Source organism: Saimiri boliviensis (genome assembly GCF_048565385.1).
Source record: "Saimiri boliviensis isolate mSaiBol1 chromosome 19 unlocalized genomic scaffold, mSaiBol1.pri SUPER_19_unloc_3, whole genome shotgun sequence".
Classification (NCBI taxonomy): domain Eukaryota; kingdom Metazoa; phylum Chordata; class Mammalia; order Primates; family Cebidae; genus Saimiri; species Saimiri boliviensis.
Window position 1 is genome coordinate 774841 of NW_027412504.1, and position 17751 is coordinate 792591.

General features: G+C 44.2%; 1 protein-coding gene across 1 annotated transcript; it reads right to left on the reverse strand.

Annotated features, from left to right (window-relative positions):
* Positions 1 to 1918: 1918 nt before the first annotated feature.
* On the reverse strand, positions 1919 to 16276 carry LOC141583307 (uncharacterized). Its single transcript, XM_074392550.1, has 8 exons — positions 15791 to 16276; positions 14293 to 14363; positions 13849 to 13879; positions 11947 to 12017; positions 11479 to 11503; positions 4538 to 4572; positions 3904 to 4108; positions 1919 to 2031 (listed from the first exon to the last, which is right to left on the reverse strand). The coding sequence occupies exons 1-8, from the start codon at positions 15846 to 15848 to the stop codon at positions 1919 to 1921; spliced, it is 609 nt and encodes a 202-aa protein (XP_074248651.1). The 5' UTR covers positions 15849 to 16276.
* Positions 16277 to 17751: the final 1475 nt, after the last annotated feature.

The following is a 17751-nucleotide window of genomic DNA, read 5'->3' on the forward strand; positions in this document are numbered from 1 at the left end:
GGTGATGACTTTGTACTCTAAATGTTAAACTGAGGGGTGAGTGAAATCATATCAGGATTAATGCATAGAAATAAGTTCTTGAATTTTATCCCTTAATAGAGATGGCCATTTGAATGCTGGTAGATAGAAAGAAAAGTGGAGGACAAGAAAGTCCCAGAAGTTGGCATTTTAACTACTGCAACAACAACAACAAAAAGAATAAAGCAGAGTAGCAAGGTAAAGACCAGGGAAACACAGGTCACTGCCGAGCAGAAGAATCTTCCAAGCTTTTCAGTAATGTTAAGTTTCTCATTTTCTAATAAAGTAGTGTGGCATAGGTCACTGTTTAGAGTCTTGTCTTCAAAATGTTTTCCAGCATCAAGAACAACAATCAAGAAACAAAATTGTGAGAAAAAGCAACACACTCATGGCTCCAAAGAGCACAGCACAAGGCTACAAAAAGGACCAAGTACCTTCTCAACCTGCAATGTGCTCAGTGTCTGTAAATCATAAGTTAGGTGATGAAGCGCTGGTGGTTTTACATTAATTAATAACTTTTCTTCTTGCCCCCATGTTATCTTGCTCACCTGACCCACCCAATAAAACATCCTTAAAAGGCTTCTCTCAAATTCCTTGCACACATGAAGCTCCTCTCAAATTGCCTTCACATGCATGGAGAAGCTCAAAACACAGTTAGTACACTAATGCACAACTTAACTTGATCAACACAAGGCTTACAAGAAAGTGAAGAGAACAGTAAACTGGGCCCAGCAGCCATCACCTAAAGAACTCTTCACTCGTTACACTGGAGCAAGTGATTTCTCTGGAACTAGGAACCACAGAACGCTGAAAGGACCACAGCTGGTAACTAAGACTTCAAGGCCTGTAGTGAAAATGCAACATTTCCCTCCAAGTACTTATTTCTGTTATAAACTGGGTTAGTTCCTCAATGAACAGCTCGATTTATAACTGATATCAATAAATACTTTTTTTTGTGTTGCTGCTTGATGTTTTTATATTTATATTTTTAATTTTTTTTAAAAATAGTACTTTCCAGGCAGATGTTTTTACAATCAGTTCTGTTACAGTCATCTCCAGGCATTTTTCCAGTTTGACTATGCATTCATCTCTTTTCCCCTTATCCCTCCTCAAAATTAGAGATTCATATCATTTAGCTTCCTCTGGGAAGTATCAATTATCCCATTAGACTTTCCTTCATTCCCACGATGAATACATCAACTGGCACAGAACTGCTTTGCAGGAGGAGGATTTGAAGGGAATTTTGGCCTCTGAGACTAGGTTAATGTCCTTGCTTTCTAAAACTTTTTTTGAAAGAGGGTCTTGCTCTGTCACCCAGCCTGGAATGCAGTGGTACTGCAGTCATGGCTTACTGCAGCCTCGACCTCCCGGGCTCAAGCAATCCTCACCCCTCAGCCTCCCAAGTAGCTGGGACTACAGATGGATGCCACCACACCCAGCTAATTAAAAAAACAAATTATTATTGTAGAGATGAGATCTCAATATGTTTCCCAGGCTGATTTTAAACTCCTGGAATCAAGCAGTTCTCCTGACTTGGTCTTCCAAACTGCTGAGATTACAGGCAGTTACCACTGCACCAGGCCATTAACACTTATATATGTCAAATACATACAGAATATAAACCACTACAAAACATAAACATACTCATCTTTATGTAACTTACCGTAACATGAATTTGTTTTAAAAATGAGGTAAAAGCCATTAAGAAAATGAAATAAAGCACACACAAAAATACCTATCAAAATTACAAAAACTCAAAACTGGATGAACAAAACTTCAGAAAGGCTGAAAACAAATGAAAAATGACTTTGTCAAAAAACGTAAAACAGAAACAACGTAAGAACAATTTATGCCTTCTTAAAAAACAGAGGTTAAGATCAGGAAAATATTTAAAAACAAACTAAGCAAAGATTATAAAAGTTTTCAGAGTAACAGATTTCAAATCATCAGAATCCACATCAAGTCTGAACGATGCTGACATCTCAACAGGGCTCTTCCTGGTGTTCGAGGAATCTGCAACACAGAGATGCAAGGGTTACTGGGGAGGCACAGAGGTGGAGGGAGAAAGGGCTCCCTAGGATGGCTGTGCAGGTCTCAGAGAGCTTCTCAGGCCCTGCAAGGTGACCTTGGGCCCCTGAGCTCCCCACAGTCAGATCTACTCAGATGCCAAGGCACTGAGCCCTCTGAGCTGCTCTCTTATGAGGGGTTACCTGTCCACAGAGAGTGTTTTTAAGTGTCATGGAGGAAGAACTGAACTTGGGCACGCACATGGGCACCTTCAGGGGGCTGGTTCCCCAAAGAGTAAAATAGAGAAATGGGGGAATTTCAAGGACTCCAGGATCAACATGCATAGTCTCATGCCTCTGAACCCTAGAAGGAGCAGGTCTCATGACACAGGGTGGAGGGGTCACCCTGCCTTGTCACCCAGATCCTCTGTGCCATCCAGACGGAAGAGCTACACATCAAATATGCATAGCTTCCTGGAGTACATCACTGTTACTGCCTAGTAAGACCTGGTCTTTCTAACATTCCCAGCAGACCTGTCTTTGTATTGTAATTTTTTTTTTGAGGCAGTCTCAGTCTGACCAAGCTGGAGTACAGTGGCATCATCTTGGCTCACTACCACCTCCACCTCTGAGGTTCACCATGTTGGGCAGGCTGGCCTTGATCTCTTGACCCTGTGATTTGCTTGCCTCAGCCTCCCAAAGTGCTGGGATTACAGGCGTAAGCCACTGCACCCAGCCTGCATTGTCATTTTTAAAATCGTGATACTTTGTTAAGACATAAATTTCTCACTTTAGCATATTCTAGCATAAAAGGGTTACAGAAGACATCCATTTGAAAGAGTAAAAAACAGTATATATATACACACAAACACACATTCATATGTGTACCTTATTTCAAGATTGGAAAATGTATTTTAAAAACAAAGGCTCCCTGAATCCCTCCCTCAACCCCTCCCAAGTGAGCATGGCCCTGAAATGTCTTCAGGGCTTTGCTTTGCTGGTATCTGACACAGATACAGAAATGTCAGTGCTCAAACCCCTGCTCTCTACATATCGAAGCCTCCCACCTCATCTTGAAAAAGAAAGCAATGAGGTCACCCCAGGCCCCTAGGGCTCCACAGAAGCTGAAGGACTCCTGGGACTGATCATATCTCAATGTCTCTTGGATTTTACCATGTTCACTGCTTCATGCCAGGGCCTACTGAGTGCCTGCTGGCCTGCAATACTGGGCTGGGTGGGCTGCTTGCTTGTGTGACAAGGAGCCTGGGAGTGCCTCCACTCCTCTCACACCTTTCCCAGGAGGTCTGAACCAGGGATATTCATGGTCAACCCTACTATCTCCTCAGAATGAACTAGTGATGCTCCCTATTGGCTTCAAGGGGCTGCGAGGACAGAGCTGGGTCCCCCCAAATGAGATGCTGGTGAGTTTAAGTGTCACTGCAGACAAATAACACAGTGCACAGCCCTCAGAATCCCACACATGGTGGCCCCACCAGCACCTCAGCATCTCCCTCACTAAGCAGCCTGTGGAGGGCTAAGCCCAGCAGGCTGATGCTATGGAGTGGGTACCTGTTCCTGGAGGACGTTCCCTATGGAGTGGGTACCTGTTCCTGGAGGACGTTCCCTATGGAGTGGGTACCTGTTCCTGGAGGACGTTCCCTATGGAGTGGGTACCTGTTCCTGGAGGATGTTCCCTATGGAGTGGGTACCTGTTCCTGGAGGATGTTCCCTATGGAGTGGGTACCTGTTCCTGGAGGATGTTCCCTATGGAGTGGGTACCTGTTCCTGGAGGACGTTCCCTATGGAGTGGGTACCTGTTCCTGGAGGATGTTCCCAGGGCATCCTTTACTTGCCTTCAGAGGTTTCTAACTTATTTTACAAATGTCCAAAATGTTCTGGGCACACGATCTGGTGCTCTTCCTGGGCTTCCTGGTTTTCCCGATGAAACAAGAAAGTGAGCATGGCCATGAAAAACACAGGCACTTGTCTCCTTCCTCCTCATCATCCTGCAGGCTGAACTCTCCACTTTCATTTTCCTCCAGATTCATTGTTGCTCTTCTTGCAGGTTTAGAACTTTCTCCCACCTGGGAGAAAGAGAACAATTGCGCATGTCCACAGATACCTGTGCAGGACACTGTGAAGGAAGTGTCCAGAGCAGATTCAGATGTCACTGGGGGGGGGGGTCCTCCAGCAGGGTGGGGTCCAGGTCTTCTGATCCCCAGCCTGGCTCCCTCCCTGGACCCTGTAGGGTTGTTCAGCAAGATTCAAAGCTGCAACCTGGGGGTCAGTAAACAGAACAATGCCAAGGCAGTGGGCAGGAGGGTTGGAGAGGGATTTTATCAACACTGAAGACCCAAGGACCTCAACTGTGGATCAAACCAAGGCCTTCAGGAGAATAATCACATGACAGGGAAAGAGGAAAAGGACCAGAGCTAAAAAAAAAAAAAAAAAAGGAGGTCGCGAGTCAGAAAGAGGGTAAGAGAGGAAGAAGATATAAAAAAGAGATAAATTACCTGCTGATGGCTGCCTGCAATGGAGTCTATCAGTTCTGTGAAGCAAGTATCAGAGTGTCCAGAGAAGCAGCAGTGATGAGGAGCCATAAGAAGGAAAGGTGAGACTTAGAGTTGGGAGAACCACTGAGACCCCACTGTCTTGGAGCTGTGGAGCCAACCCCAAAGGTTCTGACATGGTCATTTCTAGAGCCTTCTCCACAGCCTGCATTTCCTCTGTGCTATGAGGGAGGGACCACTGACTTCCCACATACTTTTCTAGCCCTCACATTCCATAACTGAGGAAAAGGAGGGGAAACCATGTCATTCTGTTCCTCCAAGAGGCAGCCACCCTCTTCACAATGTTGTGTAAAATGTGGAATTCCCTCCTCCTCCGCCTGTAGGGCCTGTTTCTGTTCTCCTCATCAATCCCATTGCCTTTCTCTCTGTCAACCTCCACCAGTCCTACTGCTCTCCAAGACAAGACATCAGAATGAAGGTCAAGGCTGCATTGTCAGGCCCTCCAATAAACCTGTGGATCGCACCCTGGGTCAGCAGCACCTGCCATCGGCCTGGGGTTGTGCTGGGGCCTGTGGAAGGTGATGATGTCTGATGTCACAGTTAGAGTGGTAGAGTGGCCGTTCCATGTCTGGAATGGCCTTAGAGACTTGGAAAATATTCATCCCTCAAAAGAATCCCAGTATCTTCTGAACACTTGGAAACAATGGACCAGAATTTGAGGTAAAGCCTCTTGCCCAGTTGCCTTAATCTGCAGGTGAGGCCAGCAGTTGTCAGCACATAAATGAGAGGCCCTCTCAGGGTTTGCCTGAGCTATGCAAAGACCAGTAGGGAAGGTACCTGGCAGGTCTGACACAGAGAACAAGCTGGGTCTGACTGGAGTGTGGGAAGCAGGTCAAGAATGTTGGGCCAGAGAGGAGAATGTGACAAGACAAGTGACCCCTATGCCAGCTGCCCAGCAGTTTCATCCTGAGCCCAGTTTAGTCCAGGGACTAGGCTACAGGAAGAGGGAGAGCCACTGTCTACAGAAACACAGCAACCCCTCCACACAAAGCCCCTAGGATTCCTGCCAGCCACTGAGGGCCTTGAGCAAAAGCTGGCCTCAGGCCTCTCAAGTGAAAACCAATTCCGTTTTCATTCAAAGCCCAAGGATTTGGAATTGGATAAGACTGGGTGAGGAGTGGAAGCCAAAAATGTGCTCAGTCATGTGTTTTGCCCTCAGGACCACAGGGGCACACGTAGGAATCCCAGAGGAAAGATTCTCTTTGCCATCCAACCCAGGAAGCACCCTTAGAGCAGGAGCAGATGGTGAGGACAGTACAGGAAGGTGTTGGTGCAGGTTCCGAGAATGTAGAGAAAGAGAGTAGACTCCTTTCACCTGGCACATGTATGAAGGACGTTGTCTTCAGAATCACATAGCACCTGCGAGGGGCTGTGTCCCACCCCACACTCAACTTTACATCTGCATACTAATCTTCTGTTCTCTATTCACAAAGCGCATGAGAACAAAACTCCTACGGCTTTCTCATTAAGATACGAAACAAACTAAGTCAGAATTCTCCGCCTATTTTCCTTTTATGCTTATTGACTTCAGAGATCCCATCCTAGGCTTCAAAACAAGTGTAACCCAACTGTCCCCAAGAACTCTCTCTCACTGTTCAACCCTGGAGTGTTGGTCCCTCCCTGATAAGTCTGTTTCCTCCTGGATAGATTCATGAGCCCATGTACAGACACACAAACATCAGCACTGCTGCTCTGTCCACTGTGATTGTCCCTGGGCTCTGTGAACTTGGGGGCCTTTATGAAGGCACTGCTCACACTTGTGAGCCTTCAGATGAGACACAGGACATGAAATAATCTCTTTCAACTGTTCACTGACACTGGCTCATAGCATCTCTTACTTCCAATCTGAGAACCCTGAGATTCCAGCCTTGATGCACAGGCACTGAGTAAGGTGAGTGCAGTGAACAGATCCTGGGTCAGACTCAGCAGCTGCTTCCCAAATGATTGTGGGAGAATGGCGATGCTCTCTTAAGAGTAGACATTTGGCAACTAGTCATTGTAGCATGGCTCTTGTGAGAAGATTACAATTTTTTTCATTTATTTAAATATGAATGGGCACATATGCCACTGAGGACCACACTGGAATGCACAGGTCTAAACCCAAAGATGAGGAAGACAGGACTCTCCCCCCAGTGATTCCTGGCAGAGTGGTTGCTGCTCTAATATGATCATTCATGGATGGGTACTTCAAGGGCACACGAACAAGCTCCAGGACCCCTGTGTAGCGCAGGGAGGCCACAACAAAAATAAAAAGCCTGGTCCACCAAAGGAGAACTCATAAACAGAAAAAAGGGCATCTTCTTCAAGGGGAAAACCTGAACCAAAGCAGCCAGAATAGAGATGAGGAGGATACTTCGTTGACTTCAGAGACAACCCTATTCTCCTGTAGCCTTGGATCAGAACCCACTCAGGTTTCTTGATTACCATGAGAAAGAACAGACTGCAGAATATGAACAGGACACTTTTTCACACTTGTGCTGGATCTCAGCAAACGAGCTGTAAGCATTGGAACATTACTGGAGGCCAAGATCGGCTGCCCAGGGCTGAGCTCTGGAATGAGAAGGCATGATGAGAACATAGTCCCTGCCCTCTCAGTGACTAGTCATGGCCAGGATTCATCCACACATGAGTAAAACCAAACAAATTTTGGGACTAATAATTCCAAGGCTATCTCAGAGAAACAGGCAAACTGATATATTATAGGTCACACAGGAGAGCTGCAAGGACCATCTGGACTCTGGAGCAGCATCTCTCCCTTTGCTGAGCTCACCCTGCACTGAAGCGGGGTCCCTTCTCACTTCCCCTGCAACTAGTGTGGGCAGGTTCCCTGCCTGAAAGCTAACACTCTATTCAGTCACACATGATTCGGGGCCAAACCACACTTGGTCAACAGCAACTACACAGGGACTGGCTGTCAGGTGACTCCCAGAAGCAGGTGAAAAGTAAGAGCTGCTCTCTGTCCCAGCCACAGGGAGATCAGGCCTGGGAACTACTCTGTGTCTGGCCTGACCATGAAGTCCAACCCTGCTGATCATATTCTCTCTGGGCCAAGTCAGATATTTCAGGAACTCACTCCTGTTCTCTGCCTTTCATTAATTTCTGGTGGTGCCATTGCCATCAACATAAAGAAAAATAGAGAAGACAAGAAAAAAGAATGTAGCACCTCTGTCCAGGGTCTTAGGAAGACTGCCAGACAGTGCTAAATCCAGCTTTGAAGTCAAAGTTCAACTCGTTCTCCCTAAGTCAAAATATGAACATCCCGGTTGAGCCCAGGTGATGATGGTGAACTGATGCATATAATCAAGATAAAGGCAAAAATTACAAATATATTCAACCACATTATGCAACTGCTGAGGTATTTCATGACCACCAGGACTGCCTTACAAGAACTCCTGTGACTGGCACACACAGTGCCAGTGACTGCAAAAACATACCAACTGGTAAAGACCATCAACACAATGGAAAAAATCTCATCAACTAACGAGCAAAAAAATCAGCTAGTATCAAAATGGCAGGATCAAATTTACACGTTAACAATGTTAACCTTAAACATAAATGGGCTAAATGCCCCAATCAAAAGACACAGACTAGCAAATTGGATAAAGAATCAAGACCCATTGTTGTGCTATATTCAGGAGACCCATCTCACATGCAAAATCACACATAGGCTCAAAATGGAGGGATGGAGGAAGACTTACCAAGCAAATGGAGAACAAAATTTAAAAAGACAATAAAAACAGGGGTTGCAAACCTAGTCTCTGATAAAACAGACTATAAGAGACAAAGAAGGGCATTACATAATGGTAAAGGGATCAACACAACAAGAAGAGCTAACCATCCCAAATATATATACATCCAACACAGGAGCACCCATACACATAAAGCAAGTTCTTAATGACCTACAAAGAAGCTTAGACTCCCACACAATACTAGTGGGAGACTTAAACACTCCACTGTCAATATTAAACAGATCAACAATGCAAATCAAAACCACATTGAGATACCATCTCACACCAGTTAGAATGGCGATCATTAAAAAATCGGGAAACAACAGATGCTGGAGAGGATGTGGAGAAATAGGAACACTTTTACACTGTTGGTGGGAATGTAAATTAATTCAACCATTGTGGAAGACAGTGTGGCGATTCCTCAAGGACCTAAAAATAGAAATCCCATTTGACCCAGCAATCCCATTACTGGGTATATATCCAAAGGATTATAAATCATTCTACTACAAGGACACGTGCACACGAATGTTCATTGCAGCACTGTTTACAATAGCAAAGACCTGGAACCAACCCAAATGCCCAACGATGATAGACTGGATAGGGAAAATGTGGTACATATACACCATGGAATATTATGCAGCCATCAAAAACGATGAGTTCACGTCCTTTATAGGGACATGGATGAACCTGGAAACCATCATTCTCAGCAAACTGACACAAGAGCAGAAAATCAAACACCGTATATTCTCGCTCATAGGCGGGTGTTGAACAATGAGAACACATGGACACAGGGAGGGGAGCACTACACACTGGGGTCTGTTGGGGGGAAATGGGGGAGGGGCGGGGGGTGGGGAGGTGGGAAGAGATAGCATGGGGAGAAATGACAGATACAGGTGAGGGGACGGAAGGCAGCAAAGCACACTGCCATGTGTGTACCTATGCAACAATCTTGCATGTTCATCACATGTACCCCAAAACCTAAAATGCAATAAAAAAAAATTAAAAAAAAAAAAAAAAAACAGATCAACAAGACAGAAAATTAACAAGGATATCCAGGACTTGAACTCAGATCTGGACCAAGCAGACCTAATAGACATCTACAGAACTATCCACCTCAAATCCACAGAATATACATTTTTCTCAGCAGCATATCACACCTACTCTAAAATTCACCAGGTATTTGGAAATAAATCACTCCTCAGTCAATGTATAAGAATGGAAATCATAACAAACAGTCTCTCAGACAACAGTGCAATCAAATTAGAACTGAAGATTAAGAAACTCACTCAAAACCACACATCATGGAAACTAAACAACCTGCTTCTGAATGACTACTGGATAAATAATGAAATGAAGGCAGAAATAAAGATGTTCTTTGAAACCAATAAGAACAAAGACACAATATACCAGAATCTCTGGGACACATTTAAAGCAGTGTCTAGAGGTGGATGTGGGAGAAGAGAAGCAGGCACAGGAGAGAAATAGGGAAGAAAGGGAATCAGGGCCTTTGGTTTCTAGCTCCAGGCCACCTCGTAAACATGGACTAGCCACTCTCAATCAGCACACCACACAGTGCAGGCTGTGTCCCTGGCCCCTTCTTAGGGCTCCTCTTTCCTAGTCTCACCTGAGCTCACATCCTCTTATTGATTCCTGCCCAAGTCATTTCCTCCTCAGAATCGGTATGTGCTGCTGCTCTGTATATCATCTCCTTTAGAAGATTTTGCACCGAATACGAAGCAACCTTTCTTGAAAGAGGAGATTTAATTCTAGCCAAGATTTTATTAACTAACTTTTTGTTATTAGGCAATTAAAACAAGACTTGAAAACACTCAACTATCCTATCATTTAAAGATGACCCCTACTTAGCATGTGATATTTGTTCTTCCACTTTTCCTTTTCAACACAATGTGTGTGCATCATGGAGTTCACTGCTGCTCATGCTCACATTGACTCCAGCACTGAGACAGTCCGTCAGGTGAGCAGTGCAGAGGAGGGGCATTGATCCTCTCCAACCCAGCTCTGCATGTGATTCCAGCCAGGAAAATGGGACCAGGCTAACACCCAACTTGATCCTTAAGGTTTTAAAATATACTATGTCTTGGGATTGGGTTCTACTGAATTTCTAAGGCTTGCAGTTGTTATCTCTTTAAATATGATAGAATATGTCACTAACTGTTCTCAGATTTTGAAAAGGAGCTGAGGAATGACTCCACCACTGTAGGCCAAAAGCCTCTGAGCTCTGTATGTTTTACATTGACAATCACACTAAAGCCCACTGTACAATGTACCTACTCAAACAAACCCTGGGCAACTTGACCATTCAGACCATCCAATAATGATCATTTCTGGGATCTGAATAGGTTTGCATTCTTCTGCATGCAGATAGAAGTGCTGGAACAACTTGGCATAGTGAGGAATTATGCTAAAGCACACCACAGCTGACTGTACAATATACCTACTCCAACACTGAGTTACACAACCATTGAGACTATCTAACAACAATAGACAGTGTTTGGGATTTCTATACATTTTCATGCTTTCACGTGCACCCAGAGATGCTAGGACTCCCTGGCATAGTAACAAAGAATACCAGGGCATGATGATGATTCCAGTGCAGTAGAACATAGCATCATCTTCTCCCCCACTCCTGAGTTCACAACTGTCTGTTCCATTGAGGAGATAAGAACATAAATTGTTCACCACTGCATCATCTCTGAGGATGGAAATATACAACTACTCTTCACATTCAGCTGTGGTAGAGGATGAAGGGGCTCATTTATGAAAAGTGCAGTGGTGATGAAATTTGTTTTTAGAACGTTAATCTTTGTGTTGTGCATTGCACATGTTTTCTGGGCAAAAGCACACACACTCTCAAAGACATCCACAATCACTCCATGGAGACCCTCTCCCTTAAATCTCCTAACCGTGATGCACACCATCCTATTCCATCTAAATGATGCTGCTGCTTCCAGAAACTAGAGATCATCTCAAGTTCTTTAATGGACCCTCCATCTTTTTTACACCAAACTGCTCACATCTCATTTCCAGCAGGAAGCTCCAACCAGATTTGTTTTCCAGCAAATGTAGACTAGAAAGTACCACCTTTGTCAACACTAAGATTTTTCTTTAGCAAAGGGGTGACCCCAGAATACATACCATCAACCGATAAAGACGAGTTCCCCTGTATTTAGGAAAAAAGCAAAAACAAAACACTCTGAGGGTCAGGCATGCTGTGTCTTGTGTGCAAAGGTTTTGTCTTCACTTGGGGACATTACAAAACCAGGTAGGAAATATTGGTGGAGACAATAGCTCCAATGCCTAGGAGATGTTTGTGGAAAGGCACAATGTTTTTGTCCATGATGCCATGATGTTTCCACCTTATTTTCATGCAAATTCACTTTTTTAAATAAAAAGTATTTTGCCTGAAAAAATATGCTTCCTGCCACACAGTTTGTAAGGAGCTGTCAACTTATGGATGCCATCTTGAATCAGTACTTAGTTGGAAAAAAACTCACTTTGCATTATCCCACCAAGAAAGGGTCATCTATAATGTATGGTGTAAGATTACCATATTCTAATTAAAATGAACAATAAAATACCCATTTCAAAGAAAGAAGACTTTACCTTGTAAATGGCTACAAGTTGTTCTACCGAGTTTATCCCAGGAAGGCTTACTGTTGGAAATAATTCTGCAACTAGAAAACAGAGTAACAATCAACACATTGGTTCCACTGAAGGAGCCACTCTGGTGGCCTTGGGTGCTGTGAAGAGGGTGCTGCAGGGAAGCATGGCCTGCCATGTGTGGTGAAGCTGAGTTAACAGCACAGGCTGAGCTGCTGCTGGCCCATCCTGCTTGGTGGTAAAGGCAGGCAAATTGGATCATGAGAAGAGCCGTGGACAATGAAGCCTTGGTCCTCTAGCTAAAGCAAGCTCCTCAACGTGAGATAGCCCATCTCAAGCAGGGCACACCACACAGGGCAGGCCGTGCTTCCCTGCAGCATTTCAGGGCTCTTCCTTCCTAAACTGACCTGAGCTAAATTGCCCTCCCTTTGTGATCCCCTCAAGGTCATTTCCTCCTCAGGATCCACATGTGCTACTGCTGTGTCCCTCTTAGATCATTTTATACTAGATAAAAAGCAACCTTTCTTCAAAGAGGAGACTTATTTCCAGCCAAAATATTCTATGTATTCACTAAACTTTTGTTTTAAAGAAGACTAGATCAAGACTTGAAAATACTCAATTATCCTACCATGATCTTGCTGGCACTGACTCCAGCACTGGGACAGTGCATCATGGGGGGCAGCAGGTGGGAGTTCTGACCCTCTCCAACCCAGCTGTGCAGAAGATTCCAGCAGAGATGAGTACCAGGATAACACCCAAGTTTTTCCTTCAATTATTTTTTGAGATGGAGTCTTGCTCTGTCACCTGGGCTGGAGTGCAGTGTTGCAATCTCGGCTCCCTGCAACCTCTGCCTCCCTGAGTCATTGGGACTACAGGCACATGCCACCACACATGGCTACTTTTTCTATTTTTAGAGACCAGGTTTCACTATATTGGCCAGGCTGGTCTCGAACTCCTGACCTCATGATCCACCTGCCTCAGCCTCCCAAAGTGCTAGGATTACAAGTGTGAGCCACTGCACCTGGACTTTCCTTCAGTTCTTATTTGGTGCTGTGTCGTGGACGTGTGTGCTGAACTGCAGCATATGTAGGGCTTGTGGTGATTATCTCATTAAATAACATAATATGTCTGACTATTTTCTGCTTTTGACCAGGAGCTGAGAAAATAATCCAGCACTGCAGCCAAAATCCTGACCTCTCAATGTCTGTTTTCCACTTCTGACCACACCAAAGTCCACTGTAAAATGTACCTATTCCTACACTGATTGGGATTTCTAAAGGCTATCAAACTTCCATATGCACACCTAGGTGCTAAAACTCTCACACATAATGACAGATTATACCAGAACTATGTGATTACTTCGTAGTAGTAGCCCATGGCATGAACCTTCCACCCACTGCTGAGTTCACCTCTGCCTCTTCCACTGAAGAGATAAAGAGCTTGGCAATCTCATCTCTGCACCATCTCCATCTGATGACTGGAGATACTGAACTTACCTCCAGCTACAGATGTGGTGGAGGATATATGGGCTGATTTACATAAGATGTGCAGTGGTGATGAAATTTTTGTTCACAACATTCACCTTTGTGTTGCACATGGAAACATGCTTTCTGGAGAAATGTATACACACTCCCAAAGACATTCACAATCACTATACACGGACTCTCACCTTATAACCCCCATCTTGAGGCATCCCGTTCTATTTCATAAAAATGACACTACAGCTAACAGGAACTATGGAGGAGAGCCACCACTCATCAGTACATTCTCAATTTCTGCCCAAATCGTGTTTTCCAAAAGGAAGCTCCAATGACAGTGCCTCTCCAGAAAACACAGGCAAGAAAGTGTCACCTTTCTCAACGTTAAGGTTTTTCCTAAGCAAAACGGTGATCCCAGAATACGTACAGCTCCACTTGCCAAGTGAAAATGACTCTTCCTGTATTAAGAGAAAGAAAAACACTGAGGGTAAGATGATGCTGTGTCCTGTGTACACAGGTCTTTTTCCTAACTGTTCCTAACAGGTGCTATTAGAAAACCAGATGGAAAATTGTGGTGGAAGCTACAGCCCCAAACATAAAGCCTAGAAAACACTTGTAGAAAGACACCAGCTTTTTGGGCAGGATTTTAAAGTTTATTTTGGGTGTAAATTCATAATTTTCAAGAAAGATTTTCTCCTGAGGAAAATGCTTGCTGACATAGTTTATATGAATTCTCATTTTACATTTTCCTACCTAGAAATTCACTAAGTCATCTATAATGTACATCGTAAGATTCTCATGTCTTTATTCAAGTAAAATAAAAAGAAACGTAGGAAAATAAAATTCCCTTTCAGACAAATGAAGAACTTACTGTGACAAGCGAGAGGAATCTCTGTAATTGTTCCCTACGGGGACATGCTGCTGCAGGATACTCTTGTTGATCTAGGAGACAATAGGGCAAGTGTCACCACACGTATTCTACTGAGGAAATCCCTTGGGTTGTATTGGGTGGTGTGGACATGAGGCTGGCTTATGATGAAGGTGAATTACAGCAGACGGAGCTGTAGACCCATCCTCCTCATCTCACTCTGTTGCTCAGGCTGGACTGCAGTGGCAATGACCTAGGCTCACTGCAACCTCCATCTCCCAGGATCAAGCGATTCTCCTGCCACAGTCCCCTAACTAGCTGGGATTACTGACACCCACCACCACACACAGTTAATTTTTGTGTTTTCAGTAGAGACGGTGTTTCACCATGATAGCCAGGCTGGTCTCAAACACCTGACCTCAAGTAATTAATCCACCTCAGCCTACCAAAGTGCTAGAATTACAGGCATGAGCCACCACACCCAGCCTGTTCTCTGCTTTTAAACAGGAGCTGAGGACTAACCCAATCACAGCAGCAAAAGCTTGTAACCTCTCCATGTGTGTTTCACATTTCTAACCACAGGAAAGTCCACTGTAAAGTTTACCTATTCTAATCCTGGGTTATGTGACCATTAAGACCATCCCATAATGATAGAGAGTGCTTAGAATTTCTATAGGCTATTGTCCTTCCACATGCACACCTAGGTTCTCAGAGTCACTGCTAGGGTGATGAGTTATGCAAGGGCTGTGTGATGAATGCAGTATAGTAGCCCATAGCATCAACCTTCCATCTATTCCTGATTTTGCACTTCCCTCCTCTATTGAGAAGGCCATGAGTTTGGAAAATTTATCTCTGTACAAACTGTATCTGAGGAACTTACCTTAAGCTACAGCTGTGGTAGAGAATGAATGGGTTGATGTACGTAAAGTGTGCATACATCAACTATTTTAAAAATTAATACTTGTGTTGTACTTTGAACATGCATAAAAATTCCCAAGGACATTCACAATCACTGCACATAGACTCTCTCCTCCACACCTCCTGAACCTGATGCACACCACCCTCTTTCATGTAAGCAACACATCTTCATGAAAACACTACAGAAAGATGGTATGATTCCTTACCAAACTCAGTGATTTTTATACAAAACTGCCTAAAACCTGTTTTCTGTTAGGAGTTTCAACCAGAGAAATTCTCTAACAAAAGCAGGGTAAAAAGGGTAATCATTCTGAAAAGCAAAGGTATTTTCCTAGCAAAAAAGTAATCCCTGGGAGTGAAGGCAAGAGGGAAAAGATCATTAGTACAAATACCTAGTGCATGCGAGGCTGAAAACCTCAATGATGGGTTGATAGGTACAACAAACAACCATGACACATTTATACTTATGTAATAAACCAGCTCTTTCCACACATGTATCTCACAACTTAAAACACACACACACACAGAAGGTAGGATAAGGTGGCTAATGACTGTAATCCCAGCATATTGATACAATACTTACCTGCTTGCTGCAGTCCTGCAGCTTCCTGTAATGACAGAAAATAAATTGCTGTGAGCATCAGACCATGCTGTGCCCTGACTTTCCTGCACTTGGTGACATTAAAAAACGAGATGGAAACCAGTGTTGAACCAATGAAACCCAAAGGAAGAACAGAGCACACTGACTCATGCTAAAGACAAGATTTTCTTGGACGATGTTTCCTTCCAACCAGGTTGTTTGGCCATTAAGTGATTTTAGTCTCCAAAAGAAAACAAACCTGCTAAGGCAAAAAGCTTGTGACCACACAGTGTGTGGTTGATGCTGTAATTTTCTCCCACTGTCTTGAATCGAGCTTCACTCAAGAAGACTCTCGTTCAAAACTCCCCCAACCAAGGAAATTCTGTAAGTCATCTACAATTTATATGGGAAAATTCCCATATCTTATGTAACATTTTCTGAAGCTAATTCAAGAAAATAAAGTCAAGAAAGCAATTGTTTAACTCAGACACATTCTGTGGCCTGCCATTTATATCCCATTGTACCTTGTCCTCTGCAGTATCCACAGAAGGGTCCTCCTGCTGAAGAGCAGGCCCTAGAAGGATGCAAAGTGACTGTCAGTACCTGGTGGTGTTGCTCATTAACAACTCAGCGGCCTGCTACGATGTGAGTAAAGGAGGAAGGTGGCAGGAAAATGACAGGAACAGAAAACAAAGGAAAACAGGGCCTTTGGGTTTGTAGCTCCAGGCCACCTGGAATAGTCCATCTCAAACATGGCACACCACACAGGGCAGGCTATGTTTCCCCGCAGCTTCTCAGGGCTCCTCCTTTCTAATCAGACCTTGGCCATCTTGCCCTTCCTTCTTCACCCCTTCCAAAGTCATTTCCTCCCACAATTCACAAGTAGTGCTACCCTGACTATGACCCCATCTACAAGATGTTCTACATGATAAGGAACAATCTTGATTCAGATAAAATATTACATTCTGGTGAACATATGTTATTGTATTTATTTATTTTGCCTTTCTAACAATTTTTATTTTAAGAGATAACAGTGCTATTGTATTTATTAACCCTTAGTAAAAACTTAAACCAAAATATGAAAATATTCAATGATCCTATCATTTGAAGAAAACCCCTATATAGCGTATGGTATTTGCCTTTCTACTCTTTATTTTCATCACCTTATGTGTGTTAAATGGGGTCTATTGCTGATCATACACTGGCTCCAGCACTGGGACAGCCCTTCATGAGTGGTACAAGGTGCGATGCTGATCCTCTCTAACCCAGATGTGAAAAATCTAGCTACAAAAGGACCACCTGTCAGGCGGCTGCCAAAAGCTATTCTTTGTGCAACCAAAGGGAGATCAAGCCAGGCAACTACTCTCAAGTGTCTGCCCTAACCCTCAAGTTTATCCCTGCTGATCATGTCCTCCCTGAGCTAAGCTGAACATTTCAGGAACTCACTCCTGTTCACTGTCTCTCAGTAATTTCTGGTGGTGCCCCTGCCATCAACACACAGAAACATGGAGAGGACAAGAAACAAAGTAGCTCCTCTTAACAAGTTCTTAGGAAAAAGGCCACCATTCAGGCCAGCCATGAAGTCAGGGCTCAAGTCCGCCTTTAGATAAGGCTTGAACATTCCAGAGATGCCGAGGTAATAGTGTAGAACTCACTCTCCTGGTGTTACACCTTGGCTTCCCCTTCACCTTCATGGCTTTGCTGCCCTCACGCCTTCCTTCTATTCCTCTAAATCAGGTGTCCCCAAACTTTTTACACAGGGGGCCAGTTCACTGTCCCTCAGACCGTTGGAGGGCCGCCACATACTGTGCTCCTCTCACTGACCACCAATGAAAGAGGTGCCCCTTCCTGAAGTGCGGCGGGGGGCCGGATAAATGGCCTCAGCGGGCTGCATGCGGCCCGAGGGCCATAGTTTGGGGACGCCTGCTCTAAATCATGTATCTTGGCAGGCCCAGGCCAAGGCC